Consider the following 17,066-nt stretch of genomic DNA (forward strand, 5'->3'; position numbering starts at 1 on the left):
TCATACTGTTCAAATTCAAATGTTTGATACTTCTAGACTTAGTACAGAGCTGAATACACAGTAGATATCCAATAGATTCCTATCTTCCCTTCCTCTCCCTTCACCACACAATACACATACCACACAGCAGGTGGGGACTGAATAACATGAAGAAAAATGCTGCTACCTACCCAATTCTTTTTAATAGCAAGAAACAGAGGAGGGCAGTGGTCAAGGGAATTTCAAGTCAATAAGTCAAGTCAACAAGTACTTAAGGGACTACTATGAATTTCCGATTACATTCCAGATGTAACATTCCATTTTCTATTCTTGTTGAGAAAAATTAAAGAAAAATTAATAGCCATGACTTTACTTGGCATAAGGAGACTTGCATTGCTTGTACCCCAAACAGATGAAATTCAACATTTCAAACAGGTCAAGTACAGCACTATATCCCTTATAGCTGGTGTTTTTCCACTAGAACTAATCACTGTTTGCACAGATGTAACCAAGTTAGGTATTCATCATTGGATAAGACTTGTGACTATGTATGTTAAAGTTCCTTTCAAGCAACATAAGAGGCCACGATGCTAAAGGAAAACTGGGGGCTCTTTCAAACCCAATATAAGTTACCATGAAAGAAAACCAGGGATATTTTAAAAACAAACAAAAAATCTAAATTCATATTTAATAGTAATCACCACTCTGGACCATGACTGACAAAAATATTGAAGCCAATAAAACAAATTTAGTTTAAGGAAAAGGGTGCTAGTGAAATTTTTCCTACAACCAATCACACTACAAATTCAATCATTTGATATAATCATCAACTAACCTCTTACATCTGAGAAAAACCTGAAACTCACTATTTAGAAGTCTAGGCCCTAATTTTGTTTAGAAGTACAAGGTATAGTGATCGCCAGACACAAGAGGTAGAATACTGAGTGGTGAACAGCAGGTCTCTGGAGTCAGACGGCTCTGCCCAATAACCGGCTATGTGGCCCATGCGGGCAGGTCACCTAACCAGCTTACAAATTGGGTTTCTTATCTGCTCAATAGGGATAACCTCACAACATAGAAGTTTTTGTGAGGACTGAGTTAGTGCATCTAAAGCACTGAGACACTGCTTGGAACAAACTAAGGGCTTCATAAATTACTAACTTAACTCCAGCGAAAACAATTCGTCTTTTAGGGCAGTGTTCAGGCAACATAGAAACACTACAAATGGAAGGGCATGAACAGGAATCATTTAATAGTTTCCAGATCTATTCACATATTCCTTCCTCTTAACAAACTTTCAGGAATAGAAAAATGAGAACCTATGTTGCTGGCTTGAGGGCAATTTTCATCCCTTCCTCTATATATACCTTTCTATATCATTTTCAAATTAATATATATAACTTTTATAATCAGAAAAACATATTATCACTTCAAGAAAAAAATGCAGGGAGAGGAAATGTTGGAAGGAAAAATTTTAGAGCCTTAGAAGAGACCAGCCAGCACCATTTTACAGATGAATGGCGTGAAGTCCAGAGAAGTTCTTATTTCTCTCTCTTCATACAACTAACCCATTTTGGTTAGTGGCAAGCTGGAATAAGAAGGTATTTTCCATTTCTCTGGATCACCTCAGTGTCTTATTACACTATATATTGTAATATTTTGGTCGACAATTGAATTTATATGTCCTATATTTTTGAAATATAGTCAGTAACTAAAATAGGTTACCCCAAATATCAGCAACTTTAAATGGGTTTTTGTGGCCTGATAGAAAACTAACTGGTAATTTATACCACTCTTTCTCTAGAAAAATGTGCTGGGAGAAAAAACTTAGAAACTTCAGGCATCTGATTCATTTGTAAGGTAAGAGTTCCAGGTACAGAGGAAAAGAGTTTATAAAAGAAAAAGACAGACTTCCGATTTTTAAAACTGCAAAGTAATTACATTTACAGTTGCACTTTACACCATTGTATAAGTAAACTGAAATCTCTTTTAAAGCATCGGAGGAAAATGAACACTGGAGGAATAAAGTATGTCAGCCTCAACCCTCAATGGCTCTGATTCAATTATTCATTCACTCATTCGAAGGGGTGGGTGCTCCCAGGACCCACCCAGCAAAGGATCAGTGAAGTCCAGCTGCACAGACGAACTACAGGGTGTGGAATGGGACTCAAGTTTGGCCTGCGTCCACAGACCAACAGTCTCCTGAAACTCATGGTAGATGCGCTCCATGTTCAAATACTCCATCCACAGATCCTGAAACAGAACGACAGTATTTTAACTCTGACAGACAAGTTATAGATTCACATATAAAACTATATATTTAACTATAAAGTGAACCAGTAAGTTTCAACATGAAGTGGTCTACTCCAAGTGCTCCAGCATTAGGATAAATTGCCATTAAAATGACCACTCTAACAATCTCTGCAGTAGCTATAAAACTTTTTCATGTATCATGATTAGAAAAAGTTTTAACAGCCCTATATGTATATTTATAAATTATACACATACATTGTAAAGCTAATACATTACGTATACTATAAGACATAGGTGAAAAATAGCAAATGTTAAAGAGATAAAAAATAAAATGTTAAAAAATAATCAAATCTGAATTAGATCAAGATACTAAACCCAACTATCAATTTATAGTAAGCACAGGGGACAGAAAAACATGTTAAACTACACCATGAAGATACAGTTAGCAAAATCCATATGGTAGGGAGCCTCTATGGACAAATGACTCAGTTTCTTCAACAAATAAACTGCAAGGAAAAGTAAAGGGATAAGGGAAGGACTTGTACATTAAATAGATTTTTAAGACATATCAACCAATCACAACATGTGAATCCTGATTCAAACTATGAAAATAAAAATAAAACTTTTATGACATTTATGAGAAAGGTGGAAACTTGAACACTGACTAAATATTTGATACAAAATATTATTTCTAATATGTTTAGGTATGCTATTAGGTTATGTCATTTTTTATCCCTATCTTTTAAAATCTTCATGTATCAACTGCTCTCTGGGATTATCTCCAAGATAAAATGGAAGAGGAAGTGGATGGGCTATAGATGAAACTAGACACATGGCATATGTGGGGAGGGGGAGAAGGGCATGCCCATTATACTGGTCTCCCTATTTTCCTATATGATGGAATTTTTTCATAATAACAGGTGTCACATAAGTAAACAAATAAAATGAGAAAACAATAAATAGAGCAGCTCTAGTATCCTCCCCCTACACTCCCGTGGGCTGTCTTACCTATTTCGAATTATATATGTTTCACTTTAGTGATCACTACGCATTAGAATGGGGGACTGCCTTTAACAACAACAAAAAGTCAAATTATCAATGAACTTCAAATAGTAACAGCAAGTGAGCAAATAGGGACTATGGGTTTGTGGACCATGATTTTTGTTTTGATTTTAAGTGTTCTAAAGGCCCAAGGATCCCTCTAAACCAAAAAATGTCCCTGGCTTCTCAATAAGCACACTGCTGTGAAGTCCCAAATCATTATTTCCAAACCAACCCCACAGCACACGGCATTCCAGACTCAAAGGAGGAGCTCCAATGTAATCACAATCACAATCCTGAATTCCACATGCAGCTGACTATTCAATGTGCTGGGTCAGATCCTCCTATTGTATACACGCTCCTTTAAATAGGGCCACTCTGTCACTTTCTCTGCCTCTATACTAAGTAACTGCTAACAGAGGCTAATGATCAGAGCAAATACTAGGAATTAACGATAGGTAAACAGAGATGTCTTAGAAACCATAAAAATACAAAACAAGCCTGAGCTTGAATTATAGATCAAGAAATTATACATCAAGCACCAAGCAAAGGCTGAATTAAAAAGAAAAAGAGGGAGAAAGAAATCAATTAGTTCTGTTGATGCTGAGGAACCAGGATAAATCTCAGAAAACCAAGAAAGCAATGGCTAATTTTTAAAAACACTGACCAAGTACCTACCATGTACAAAGCTTTGGACATGGATGAGGGATGTCAAGTATAAAAAGATGAGGATGGAATTGCACTCAAAGGATGTCAGGACACCATGGTCTCATGTGTATTTTTCTTGTTTCTCTGGCTCTATATTCTCAGTCTTACTTCTCTGTGCCTTAAATGCTGTTATTTCTCAGGGTTCCATCTTCAGTCCTCTTCTTAATCTACGTATTCTCTTACCACTAAATCCACATATCCAACTTTGCCTCATTCCTGAATTCTAGATCTGTATCTCCCCTTCTGACCAACTCCTTGATAGAGAGCTCTCATTGAAGCCCCTCAGGTACCCGCTCTTCCAGGGTTTATCTCTGGGGGCCAACGTTAGAAATTTGGAAGTCTTTGGGTATCTGATTCTTCCTCGATATATTTTTAATTCATCCATTTGTTACTAACTGCTGCTATTTCAATAGCTTTCCAAACAAAGACTTCAAAATACAAGCCAAATTCTTTCGAAAAGTACACATGGTCCTTAGGGATTTCACTCCTACTCACCTCTCTGGTTTCATCTGCCCCGCCTCAGGTGCTTTGCCCTACCCTGCACCTTTCTGAACATGCCCTACTCTCTCTCACCTGCTATGTCCTACTCTCTCTCACCTGCTATGTCTCTGCACACACTGGTCTTTCTGCCCGTTAACATCCTCTCTGCCACTCCCTAACACCATGCCTTTCCTTTCCATCTGCCCAACTCCCATTTGTCCTTCAGGGCTCAGCTCAAAGGTCACCACTCCAGGCCCAATCCAAATGAGGGGCTATTCCTCTATGTTCCCATAGTACCATGTACATTCCACTCTCCTAATTTTTTTTTTTTTTTAAGACGACATCTCTCTCTGTTGCCCAGACTGGAGTGCAGTGGCGTGATCTCAGCTCACTGCAACCTCTACCTCCCAGGTTCAAGCGATTATCCTGCCTCAGTCTCCTGAGCTGATGGGATTACAGGTGCCCACTACCATGCCCAGCTAATTTTTTGTATTTTTTAGTACAGACGGGGTCTTGCCACGTTGGCCAGGCTGGGCTTGAACTCCTGACCTCAGGTGATCCTCCCACCTCAGCCTCCCAAAGTGTTGGGATTACAGGTGTAAGCCACGTACCCGGCCCATAATCTTGATCACAAAATGTAATAACTGTTTGTTTAGTCTCCTGTTTGCCAATAAGCTCTTTGGAGGCAGGGAATGTATCAGATTTCTTTTTGTATCTTTGGTACCTGGCACTTAGAAGACACTCAATAAATACAGAAGAAAAGGAAAGCAAGAAGAAAGAAGGCAAGAAATGAAGGAAAAAAAACAAGAAAAAGACACCTACTGGAGATAAAATACACACATGATATGAAAGTAGGAGGGTTTAAGGATCCAAATGAAAGTGTTTCAACTCTTAGAGGTTCCTAAATCCCATCCTGGTGCTAGGGTCAATGCTCAAAAGACTGCAACCCTAGAAAAAAAAGAACTAGAACAGAAGAGAATTGTCTTCCCCAACCCTTTTTCCCTGTCCCCAAGAAGGCTAGAGAAGCTTAGAGAAAACTGAGAATACAAGTTTTGGCCTGAAAAAGGGTCACAGATATCTTTGAGTGCCTGGGAGAGAACAGCTTAGGACATACGAAGACTGAAATCAAGTGGTTCCAGAAGAGCAACCAGAACTGTGACAATGACAAGTAAGCACCTCCAAAGCCAAACAAAGGTGAGCTCCTGATCTCCTCCATTTAACTAACCTCCTACATCACATATGGATCCTTACAAATTCTTACAAATTTTTACACTGCATGTAAGAATGGGAGTAGAGATAATTGCTTAAAGGTGTTTAGCTGCTAACAACTTCCAATTTTAAAAAATACACAGTCAGAGGAAGGTTATGTTTATGAAGTTGTAAAAAGCCCTAGAACAAGCTTCGAGGCTTCAAGTAGAAGGCACGGTGAGGCTGGAGATTCAAAAGCGAGTATTCCCTCCATATAATCACTTAGATACTGACAAAACTCATAGAAACAATGACCATTTGAGTGACTATCCATTTTCTTATCAATAAATTGTTTTATTATTATGAATACGACCAGTTCAAATTACATTCGGATATGCTAAAAAAGAGTGCTATAGTTTCACCTGCTGATTCTGCATCACTTTTGCTAGCCTGTGAATATCATAATGCTTTGGTAGAGAAGGGATATAGGTATCTCCTTTTTGAAAATTCTCATCTTCTAGCCATAATATATATACATTGAAGAGCCTAAAAGATAAAAACATAATTATATGAAACATTAAAAGATGAGCATGCAAATGAAGTTTCTTACATCTCTAGGAACACCGGCAACCCTATGTAAGGGTAAAGAAAGCCCATAATACAGAAAATGTGGCCAACAACCACCACGGCTCCCAGGGAACTCCTGGTTCAGCAGGGGAGGCATGTCACAGATCATTCAAATATGATGCGATAATTGTTAAAACAAAAGGTATGAGGAAGGGGCTCTGACAACCATTCTTTAAAGTAGATTTAAATACAGTACACAGAAAAATATAACTGGAAAAGGTGATTTTTACCATAGACCTGGGATCTGAATTTGGAGCTTTTCTTTCCTGAGCAATTCAGTCAGTTATTTTGCTTGGAAAAGCAAAATAACATTCAAATAAAACATTTTCAGAGAAAATATTAAGAGCTATTTTAAACTTATGCATTGTAGGAATTTTCCAGCTTTAGGCTCAAGAACCATCTCCCACCTCAAAGAATCACAAATAAATATCATAGCATGTGTGTATGCCCCTCTCATCAAGATGGAATAAAATAAAATCAGACTTAAAAAAATAAAAGTTCTGGCTCGGCACAGTGGCTCATGCCTGTAATTCCAGTACTTTTGAAGGCTGAGGCGGGCAGATCACGAGGTCAGGAGTTCGAGATAAGCCTGACCAACACGGTGAGATTCTCGTCTCTACTAAAAATACAAAAATGAGCCAGATGTGGTAGTGCACACCTGTAATCCCAGCTACTCAGGAGGCTGAGGCAGGAGAATCACTTGAATCTGGGAGGCAGAGGTTGCAGTGAGCCGAGATTGTGCCACTGCACTTCAGCCTGGGTGATAGAGCAAGACCCTGCCTCAAAAAAAAAAGTTCCAATTTTCCAGTAAAACCTTTTAAAATATGATACTTCCTTCATTTTATTTTGTTTTGTTTTACCAGCAGTACTAGAAAATAGTCGGCAAACACACAAATTACTGGGTGGGGGACTGGGAGGTGGCCTGGCCTGACTTTACTCAATAAAGTGGAAAATTACCTCCTTTACCTCTGCAACAGCCAGTCCAGGAACAGAGACAAGGACAGGGCTTTGGGGTTCTTACAGAGAAGAAGTTGCTAGGTAGTTCTCTCCTCCAGTTTCTGACTCAGTGAAATAGATGGCCACTTTATGAACACATACCAGGAAGGGGAACATAACAGAGGCAGAAGGGAATATCAAAGACTTTCTTGGCTTATCTAAAATGTTCACAGAGAAAGCCTTCCACTGCTTAAGGCTGGTTAAAAAGAAGTTCTCCTTCAACAAGCAACATAAGGGGAGAAATTCTGGAGGCTGAGCGAGAGCCCTAAAAGGTTGAGGGCAAGTAAACCTGAGGCCTCAGTGCTAGTTGAAATGGGGGCCTCATCGAGCTATTGGGTATTCAGGATTAATTCTTAAGAGCCATTTTTATTAAGTCTTATTTGTAAGACTAGTATTTGGTTTATATCAAACTTATAAATGAAAGATGAAGGAATAGTGTAAAAGGAATCCGAACCTACCTTCCGAGTTCTTAACCTTTTACAGGAAACAAATATTGTACCCTGATTTTATAGGGCACATATTTTTGGGAGATTACTAGACCCCTCATCCCAGGTGGATCCCTGAATCCGGTGGAGGATGAACCAACTTAAAGAGCCCTGCCTCAGTCATTTGTTTCTTTTGAAGAGCTCTTCTAGGCTATGTGTGGTGGCACACACCTGCAGTCTCAACTGCTCAGGAGGATCACTTGGGCCCAGGAGTTTGGGGCTGAGGTGCACTATGATCGTCGCACTATGATCGTGCCTATGAATAGCCACTGCACTCCGGCCTGGGCAACATAGTGAGACATTCTTTCTTAGAAAAAGAAGTATTCTAGCAAGGTTTTTTTGAAACGGAGTCTCACTCTGTTGCCCAGGCTGGAGTGCAGTGGCATGATTATGGTTCATTGCAGCCTCGACCTTCTGGGCTTAAGGGATCCTCCCATCTCAGCCTCCCAAGTAGCTGGGACCACAGGTGCATGCTACCAGGCTTGGCTAATTTTTTTTTTTTTTTTTGTAGAGATACGGTCTCACTATGTTGCCCAGGCTGTCTAGAAGACTTTAATCATTGTTTACCTGCTATGATAAAATTTGGTTTATTTCTATTTTTACACAAAGAAGTAGAAGAGGATTTATCACTCAGACTACAGGCACTCGACACAAGTACATCCAAACTGTTGATTCAGTTCTCTTGAGGAATATAAAAGAGAAACATTTCAAGATGCAAATCTATATCAAAGCCACCTTCCATACTCAATCTAACCATGTTAAGAGAATAACATCCAGCAGTTTGTAACACAGTTAACTGCTCCAGCATAGTACCTGTGCTGCAGACAACAATGTAAGAGGCTAAACAACCATACTCACCTCACCAGCTCCTTGTGCAGTTCTGGTGAAGTCAGGTAACCAGGGGTGCCAGACTGGCTCTCTGGCAGCCCTTCACTGCCCTCTGCTGGAACACGGAGGGCCTTGCTTGCAGCATGGTGGAAGTCAGCCACCTCGGTCAAACGTCTCTTCATTTCTTTCAACAAACTGATATGAGCAGGACTTTGAAAAAACCTTCTTCCAATACAACCATCTATGGGTAACCTTAAAAAAACGCAAGCACAGATCTATAAACTTTCAACACAAGATGTACTTTCTGTATGGCATAAAATAGCAGTCAATTAGCAAGGCAATTTACTGTGATTGTGGATATACACCATTAAATTAATACCTATTATTTCTACCTCAAAGATTATTTTGATGGTCCAACAAGATGGTGTATATGAAAGTAGTTTTAAAAAGTGTGAAATGCTACACAAATTTAAGACATCTTCGCTACTTATAGGTATAGCATAGAGAAAGATGTTCTCTATTCTTGAAGAACTTGCAATCTGGCAAAAACAAAAATAGAAGTGACTAAGAATCTATCTAACTTTTTATCTATCTATCTATCTATCTATCTATCTATCTATCTATCTATACACACACACACACACACACACACACACGCACACACATATATATAGATAGATACTTTTTTTTTTTTGGGACAGAGTCTCGCTCTGTCACCCAGGCTAGAGTGCGGTGGCAAAATCTCGGCTCACTGCAACCTCTATCTCCTGGGTTCAAGCGACTCTCCTGCCTCAGCCTCCCAAGTAGCTGGGATTACAGGCACGTGCCACTGCGCTGGGCTAATTTTCTTTTTTTTTTTTTTTTTGAGACGGAGTCTCGCTCTGTTGCCCAGGCTGGAGTGCAGTGGCCAGATCTCGGCTCACTGCAAGCTCCGCCTCCCGGGTTTACGCCATTCTCCTGCCTCAGCCTCCCGAGTAGCTGGGACTACAGGTGCCCGCCACCTCGCCTGGCTAGTTTTTTTGCATTTTTTAGTGGAGACGGGGTTTCACCGTGTTAGCCAGGATGGTCTCGATCTCCTGACCTCGTGATCCGCCCATCTCGGCCTCCCAAAGTGCTGGGATTACAGGCTTGAGCCACCGCGCCCAGCCCAATTTTTCTATTTTTAGTAGAGATGGAGTTTCACCATGTTGACCAGGTTTGTCTTTAACTCCCGACCTCAAGTGATCCTCCCACCTTGGTCTCCCAAACTGCTGGAATTATAGGCTGGAGCCACCATGCCCAGTCAATATCTATATATTTCAAATGAGTGAGTTGGGGAATGAGGAATTGAGGCAGGAGCTAGAGAGCAATGGTTGGTAATAGTGGATGGCTCTGGCTGGGTGGAGTATCTTCATATGAATCCCATGAAAATGCTGAATATTCCCAAGTACAACCCATAGGTGACAGACACAGACTGGCCTTTGTTCACACCTGCACCACTCATCACAAGGTCCCCTCCCACAAGCCCCATGACGGTCACACAGGCAGCCTCAGTTTGAGACAGCTGTTGTCCCTTTGCATCTCCAGAAGTTCCGTGTGAAACCTTGCCCAATCCCAGGGTGTTGTCTTCACTACACTGGTCATGGAAGATGGTAAAGAGAAGCTGCCACAAGACACCACCAACTCAAAAAAGATCCAGTCTAATAAATGTCAAACATAGAGAGAGACAAAGAGTCCTCACCAGAGATCACCAAAGAATGATTCCAATTCACACTCCACAGTCTAAGAACACATAGAAAGAGAGCAGTGCAAAGGCAGAAATGGACTCACAGAAACCTACAATACTGGGCACCATACCCATACTGTGGTCCTGGGCGGTGAAGATACAGAAGGAAGAACTTCTGCCAAATGAGTGGCAGGAGAGGGTGATCAGAAGGCGTGACCAGAGCCTGGTGGGCCCAGCGATAAATCAGCAACCTCTGGAGGGATGGCACGATGGGGAGCTTCAGCTGGGTCTGGGCTTTCTACAAAAAAGAAAGGGCTCTGAGTAACCACAAAATGAACATAAATGCAAATAGTTAACTCTTTCTAAATGATCCAAATGAAACACCAAACATTCTGTTTTCAATTCAATAATATATTTTTTAAATATCATATAAAACTCACCTCTCCAATCCACTAGTTAACATTTTAACCTCCTTGGTAGCAAGACATGTAGGGCAGCTTTTTTTCTGTCAAAACACTTCACAGACCCCAGAATGGGTATGGGTCTTAAGAGTCATCTAGTCTAACTCATTTTCATTTCTGAAATTCCTTGGCAAATACGTTAGAGTGCAAGGGAACAGAATGAAACGAAAACCAAAAGTAAAGCTGGGGGCAGTGGCTCACACCTGTAATCCCAGCACTTTGTGAGGCCAAGGCGGGTGGATCACTTCAGGTCAGGAGTTCAAGACCAGCCTGGCCAACATGGCAAAACCCTGTCTCTACCAAAAATAGAAAAATTAGCTGGGTGTGGTGGTGCACTCCTGTAATCCCAGCTACTCAGGAGGCTGAGGCTGAGGCATAAGAATTGCTTGAGCCTGGGAGGCGGAGGTTGCAGTGAGCTGAGATTGTGCCATTGCAACATTCCAGCCTGGGCAACATGGGAAGACTCTGTCTCCAAAAAAAAAAAGTAGATGTGACTATGTGACCATCAAACTTTAACAATCTTTTGAAAATTCAGATTTCAAAAGGACATTCGAGAATGCCAAATTCTCTGACAGGCTCTGAAACCCAAAAGCAAATTCTTTAACAGGCTCTGAAACCCAAAAGTAAAATCTATACTAAAATAGAAGGTTCTTTAAAGCTTTATTCCAGTCTTTCCCACACATTAGTAAGCCTAACAATCAGCTGGGAGTTTTAAAAAATAAACTCCTGGTCCCACTCCAGACGCAGAGACTCCAAATCTCAGAAGGTGAGGTCTAGGAATCTGCTTTTTAACAAGCTCTCTAGGGAATTCTGATGTATGTGGGAGCCAATGGCAACCCCTGTCACATGTGCAATGATCCAGCCTTCAAATATTAGCTTGAGACTCTTGTTAAATGAAACTTCAGAAGCAAGTACTCTTCAATTACACAGTTTTGAGTACTGGTTTGGTTGTTGAGCTTTCCAAACATTCACAACAAAAGAAGACACAAAAGCCCAAAAGCTACGGGTGAATCCATCAGCAAAAGTGTAAACCACCTTCTACCACTCAAATGCAGAACTGCTATTTGTACCTTCAGAGCTTGGTCAGGGGTGAAAGCAGAGTTTATCACCAATTCCCCTTCAATAACTCTCCGGAGCTGGGAGTCCTCCTCAAAGATGGATTCCACGTTGAGCACTGTCCAGGCAAACCAGACCTACAATGACACCAGATAAAGGGGAGGGGAAGGAGGAGCTTGCCCCACTGACAAAATACATCCTGATATTCCACATTTATACTCTCTTCCTATCTCAATCTCAATCAGCAAATATTTGCAGTTTCTAAAATTAACACATTTTTATACCCACCTATATTCTTGTCACAGATATAAATTTAAATAAAATAGATCATTGGAAAATGTTACGTTCCTTTGGAAAGGCTACTTTAGTACAAGAAGATGTTCATTCACTCCATATTTACTGGGCAAGATCTGTGTGCAAGAGAGACAGGAAAGAGGACCAGACAGGGGCTCTGTCTTTAAGAAGTTTTCCATCTATTGGAGTAGACAAGACTAATATGTAAGTAACCAAAATGTGAAGTTGAGCAGTGGCAAGGACGGAGTCAAGGTGAAGTGCTACCTCAGAGAAGGTTCTATGTAGAGGTCAGAGGGAAAGGCATGCGGGTAAGAGAATCCGCTAGGCAGAGACAAAAAGAGTAAAAGCCAGGGATGTGTCTAGCTAACAGCAAGGAGTTTGTTCCAGCTCAATCCATGAGAGGTGGGAAGAAGAACAAAAAGTAAGACGAATAACAGGTTGAAGAATGTTACTACTGATTTAAGTGATGAAACAGACATAATTTTATATAGAAAGTGTAAGAGGTGGTAATGATAAAAATAATGCTGCTGATGATGATGACAATAATAATGGCTAACACTCAGTAAGTACTGGCTACGAGCTAAGCACTGTTCTAAATGCTTTACACACAGGTGCCATCATTATTCCCATTTGACAACTGAGAAAACTGAGGACAGAGAGAGGGGCAAGCTGCCTAAGGCACAGAACTAACAAACAGCAGAACCCAGACTGAAGCCCAGGCTGTCTGGCTCCAGCGCCTACTCTAAAGCTCTCTGCAGTGCTGCTGGGCAGTCACTGCAGTCAGCTGGCTACAGTCTGATTAAGAGCCGTCTATTCCTGAGATAACCCTTAATTCCATGAACCTCAGTTATAGCTAGGCACAGTAGGTGTGCCTGTAGTCCCCAAATACTAGGGAGGCTGGGAGCAGGAGAATGACTTAACAACAGGAGATTGAGACTAGCCTGCGCAACAAAGTAAGGCCTGGTCTCCAAAAACGTTTTTTAATTTAAAAAAAAAAAAAAAAAAAAAAAGAACCTCAGGCTGCACGCAGTGGCTCACATCTGTAATCCCAGCACTTTGGGAGGCCAAGATGGGCAGATCACCTGAGGTCAGGAGTTTGAGACCAGCCTGACCAACATGGAGAAACTCCGACTACTAAAAATACAATGCGCTGGGCATGGTGGCGCATGCCTGTAATCCTAGCTACTTGGGAGGCTAAGGCAGGAGAATAGCTCGAACCCAGGAGGCAGAAGTTGCAGTGAGCCAAGATCACGCCACTGCACTCCAGCCTGGGCAACAAGAACGAAACTCCATCTCAAAAAAAAAAACCACTCAGTTAACTCCTCTGTAAAACAGGAATGGCAACAGCACAACCTCAGCAAAGGGCTACCACAAAGATTAAATGAAAAAATATACCTACACTAGAATAAGGGCTAAATAAAAGTTAGTTTAGACTATTAGTAATTTCTTTGCAAGGATGATCATGAGATTAAAGTTCACAAAGATAACAAATGGTCCTCTCAGTCAGTTTCCTACCTGAGTAGGTGTGGCCAAGCCCTCCACAAAGGAAGGAGTGATGTTGCCTGCCACAATCCAGTTCACCAAAGATGAGAGCAGACTCCGGTCACAATGGTAACCCAAGGCATTCTACACCAGGAGATGTGGAGCACAGAGAGGAGGCTTTAAGAAAAATCTTATCAATGACCTTTACAAGAGTATCAGCAACTGTCTTACTACAATACAAGATTCTGATAAGACAGAGATTTCAAGGATGTGTCCACCAGCAGCAATAGTCCAAGGCAGAATCAATAGTCCGGAGCCAAATCTAAAAACTGTATTGGGGGAATCTTTTTAGAAAGCTACTATACTTAGGCCGGCCGCGGTGGCTCACACCTGTAATCCCAGCACCTTGGGAGGCCGAGGTGGGCAGGTCACCTGAGGTCAGGAGTTCAAGACTAGCCTGGCCAACATGGTGAAACCCAGTCTCTACTAAAAATACAAAAATTAGCTGGGCGTGGTGGCTCACACCTGTAATCCCAGCTACTCAGGAGGCTGAGGCAGGAGAATCGCTTGAACCCAGGAGGCGGAGGTTGCAGTGAGCTGTGATCATGCCATTGCACTCCAGCCTGGGCAACAAGAGTGAAACTCTGTCTCAAAAAAAAAAAAAACAAACTACTATATCTAGCCAATCACTGAAAGATAAATTTTCTAACAGGTTTTTTACCTTATGTTGCTGGTAGAGTAATTTCTGTATGCAGTCTTCCTGCATCAGCTGAAAAGCTGCTTTACACAAGTGGTCCATGAGGAAGAGGATAGGTTGTTCTCGGTACCAGAGATGCTGGCTTATGAGAGCCTGAACCCAGAACTCCAACACAGCAACGGGGCCCACTTCATTGGGCTGAGTGCTTACAGATATGTGTGCCTGTGGAGAAAAGGCTCATGTGATGGGAAAGATAACAACAAGCCTCTCATTTTTTAAATAGCAATAAAATAATATCTACCTCCACTACAAAGCCCAAATCTACTGCCTTTCTTGGCCAAAAGCACACTGAGCCAAGTGATCTGAAATGACGAAAACATAAGCATGCTAACACTAGAGGTGTGTTTAGGGGCTTGCAAGGGCCCTCACCTGGATCATGCTGTTGAGAAGTTTCACATTGTCCCCATGGCTGGCTCCTGTCAAGTGCTGTGCCACCTTGTGGGTGACCTGTTGTGTGACACCCTGAGGGACACCGCTGTCCAAGTGTAGGAACAAGAGGAGGTGCGACAAAAACCTGCCAAGCACACAGGAGGATGCACTTTACCTTCCAATCAGGAGTCAACAGAATTTTCCCCAGCTAATTACTTATGAGGAAACAAAAAATTCCTAAATTGGTCCCATTTTTTGACCAAACCACTATTTAAGAAGGGACTCTAGAAGAATAAAGTTTTCACATTTAACATGAGTTAAAAAGAATTCTATCTACCCACAGAGGCATAAGAACAGATCCATGACACACAAACACATGCAAGTTAAACAGCATTAGGAGAAAGACCCAAAGGCACCACTCTCCCCTCCTCACTCCCCACCTCCACGAATAAAGGCAGAGATGTTTCCAAACCATTCAGTTTCCAAACTTGCCTCATGCCCAGGGTGTCGATTCTTAAAAAGGGGTTGAGGGGTTGGGTGAGTAGTTCCCTGAACCTAACCCATTCCTACTAAAGTAAAATCCCCAGGGGAGAAACCTGGGAATCCATATTTAATAAGCTCTTTTGGGCAAGTTAGAGACATACTGCTTGAAAAGACACACAACAGGAAAACTGTAATGCTCCCCTTGTGACTTTGGATGTACTTCATGTCCCCACAGAACAGGGCTCCTCCACATGGGGTGAGGCCTCACCTCCCCTTTCATCACTCTTCATGAGGCCCCAGCCAGATGTTTTACTCTCTACTCCCTAGACAGGTTGTTCTCTTCCCGCCTTCCTATGCATCTTATCTGTTGGCAACACTGCACTATATGCACCGTAAACAATTAAAAACAATCTTTTCTATTGTTACAATGGCAAAGCCATTTGCTGCTCAATATCAGAAGCACGATTCCCAGAATCTCAGGGAAAAAACTGCTGCTTCATATACTTTATAAGCTTTAATAAGCAATTCAAAGTTACAATAAATGAAAAGGAAAAATATCTTTCATGGTAATAAAACTGAAGTAATTATTAGAATCACTGTTCATCAACCTGCATTCTAAACTGGGGTGCAGAATATTTTTGCCCCATAATACACTGTTGAAATAGCATTCCCTTTATTTTACTTAAGAAATCAGAAGATACAGTCAATTGTACTTGCTGGACTGTTTAAGAGTGTCTCCTGCCACAAATGGAACACACTTACTGCTCATTCTTCAGAAGGTAATACTGGCAAGGGTAAAATAAAGGTAGAATCTTATCCAGGACATGGACCACTGTTCTCAAATGTCTTGACTGGACCAGAACTCCCAACAGTGGGATGCCTTCTGCACAGAACTTCTCAATGCTACGGAAAAAGAGAAAGGCAATGAATATACAAAGTAGCTGGTTCATAAAATTCTGTTCTTCCAATGAGTTATGAGCCTTCAATACCTTGGGTTATCTCAGGTCTCCAGCACATGTTTTATACCCAATCTTCACACAGAAATACTAGACCCCAATCTTCACACAGAAATTCTAGAATTGCAAAGGAACTTAAAAGTTAATCTGTATTTTCATTTTATGGATGAGGAAGGTGAAGTATGCCCAAATTCACATAATTTCCTAGGGTAAGGTCAAAATGAGAACTCAGTTTGCACATTTCTAATCCAAAGCACTCTCCACTACCATATTTTGTTTCTCAAACAGAGCTTCTCCTAAGAGAACCACAGGGGCTCTCCTTGTCTGGATATTCCCGCAAGGTGTCACAGCAAAGAGGAGACTCAAAAGTGAGCTCAATCTGTCAGTACAGGTTGACTATCCCTTATCTGAAATGCTTGAGACCAAAGTGCTTTCTTAGATTTTGGAACACTCAATTCATACTTATAAGCTGAGCATCCCTAATCCAAAAGTCAAAAATCCAAAATGCTCCAATGAACGTTTTCTTTGAGTGCAATGTCAGAATTCAAAGTTTCAGATTTTGGAGCATTTCAAAGTTTAGGTTTTCAGATTAGGGATACTCAACCTGCATAAACTACAAAATTCTGCTGAAACCAATTTGGCATAAAATGTTTATTATTCTCTGCCTCACTTCAAAGAATCTATCCTTAAAAAATAATCTCAAATATGGAAAAAAATATAAAATATGATCCATGTAAAGATGTGCTTTCAGGTTTATTTTTAACTCTAAAACTCAGAGGTACAAAATAACTTAAGGAAATTTTAGAAAAATCCTTTCAATTGGAAATACTATTGCATCATTTTAAAATAATACACATGATGACCAAAGGCAATGTGGAAAAACACTTATGCTATAAAGATACTGGGGAATAAAACATA

The 17,066-nt window shown here is 41.0% G+C and overlaps 1 protein-coding gene across 3 annotated transcripts in view; it reads right to left on the minus strand.

Annotated features, from left to right (window-relative positions):
• The window catches only part of EPG5 (ectopic P-granules 5 autophagy tethering factor), a 134,688-nt gene that overhangs the window by 58,100 nt on the left and 59,522 nt on the right, over window positions 1-17,066 (minus strand). For all 3 annotated transcript variants that reach the window (XM_017857824.1, XM_017857823.1, XM_017857825.1), the window contains exons 17-25: window positions 15,955-16,095; window positions 14,710-14,854; window positions 14,305-14,502; window positions 13,617-13,727; window positions 11,822-11,944; window positions 10,422-10,588; window positions 8,616-8,837; window positions 6,072-6,195; window positions 2,088-2,232 (exon numbers count right to left, since the gene is read on the minus strand). In XM_017857824.1, coding sequence (XP_017713313.1) covers window positions 2,088-2,232; window positions 6,072-6,195; window positions 8,616-8,837; window positions 10,422-10,588; window positions 11,822-11,944; window positions 13,617-13,727; window positions 14,305-14,502; window positions 14,710-14,854; window positions 15,955-16,095 — 1,376 coding nt within the window. The remainder of the gene's footprint in view (window positions 1-2,087; window positions 2,233-6,071; window positions 6,196-8,615; window positions 8,838-10,421; window positions 10,589-11,821; window positions 11,945-13,616; window positions 13,728-14,304; window positions 14,503-14,709; window positions 14,855-15,954; window positions 16,096-17,066) is intronic.

Source organism: Rhinopithecus bieti, unplaced genomic scaffold, assembly GCF_001698545.2.
Source record: "Rhinopithecus bieti isolate Rb0 unplaced genomic scaffold, ASM169854v2 scaffold_42084, whole genome shotgun sequence".
Classification (NCBI taxonomy): domain Eukaryota; kingdom Metazoa; phylum Chordata; class Mammalia; order Primates; family Cercopithecidae; genus Rhinopithecus; species Rhinopithecus bieti.